The sequence below is a fragment of the Manacus vitellinus genome, unplaced genomic scaffold (assembly GCF_001715985.3).
Source record: "Manacus vitellinus isolate BGI_N305 unplaced genomic scaffold, ASM171598v3 scaffold_226_pilon, whole genome shotgun sequence".
NCBI classification, from domain to species: domain Eukaryota; kingdom Metazoa; phylum Chordata; class Aves; order Passeriformes; family Pipridae; genus Manacus; species Manacus vitellinus.
This window is the reverse complement of record NW_021939607.1, coordinates 16,103-16,693: the sequence shown is the minus strand read 5'-3', so window position 1 is coordinate 16,693 and position 591 is coordinate 16,103. Positions and strand designations below refer to the sequence as shown.

The 591-nt window shown below is 53.8% G+C and overlaps 1 protein-coding gene across 1 annotated transcript in view; it reads left to right on the top strand.

The window, feature by feature from the left end:
* Positions 1-591, top strand: part of SORT1 (sortilin 1) — a gene marked incomplete at its 3' end in the record, with an annotated part of 16,216 nt that continues 15,625 nt past the window's right edge. Inside the window, exon 1 of the mRNA XM_029959803.1 lies at positions 1-57. Coding sequence (XP_029815663.1) covers positions 1-57 — 57 coding nt within the window. The remainder of the gene's footprint in view (positions 58-591) is intronic.

Sequence of the window (591 nt, the reverse complement as noted above, 5' to 3'; positions counted from 1 at the left end):
ATGTGGGGAATTCATCTGGATTCTGGAATGCTGGGCCACTCCTCCCCCCAGCCCAAAGTGGGGCAGGGCTGTGGGACAGGAGCTGCTCCATCCGGAATATCCAGAGGAGCAGGAGCAGAGCCCTCACCCTTTATCCCACTTTATCATCCCAGAGCTCAGCTTCCCTCTGGGAATGAGGCCCAGGGCTGTCCTGGGGGCTGTTCCAGCTGGATTTGTTTGTGTCCCAGGGACACAAAAGCCCTTTGTTCCCACCGGGACAGAAATGGCCCTTTGGGACAGAAATGGCCCTTTGGGACAGAAATGGCCCTTTGTGCCCCGTCCTGTCACCAGGCTGGGGTGGCATTGCCAGGGGACCTTTTGTTCCCCCAAATCCACACATTTTCCCCTCAGGATTTCCTCCCACCGCCCAAAATCTACCTTTTCCACCCCAAAATCTGCTTTTTCCACCCCAGAACCTGCCCTTTCCACCCCAAAATTCACCTCTTCCACTTCAAAATCTCCCCCAGACCCCCAAATCAGAATTTTTTACCTCAGAAATGTCCCCACCCCCCAATATTTGCCTCATCACCCCCAAATCTACCTTTTTTTTTT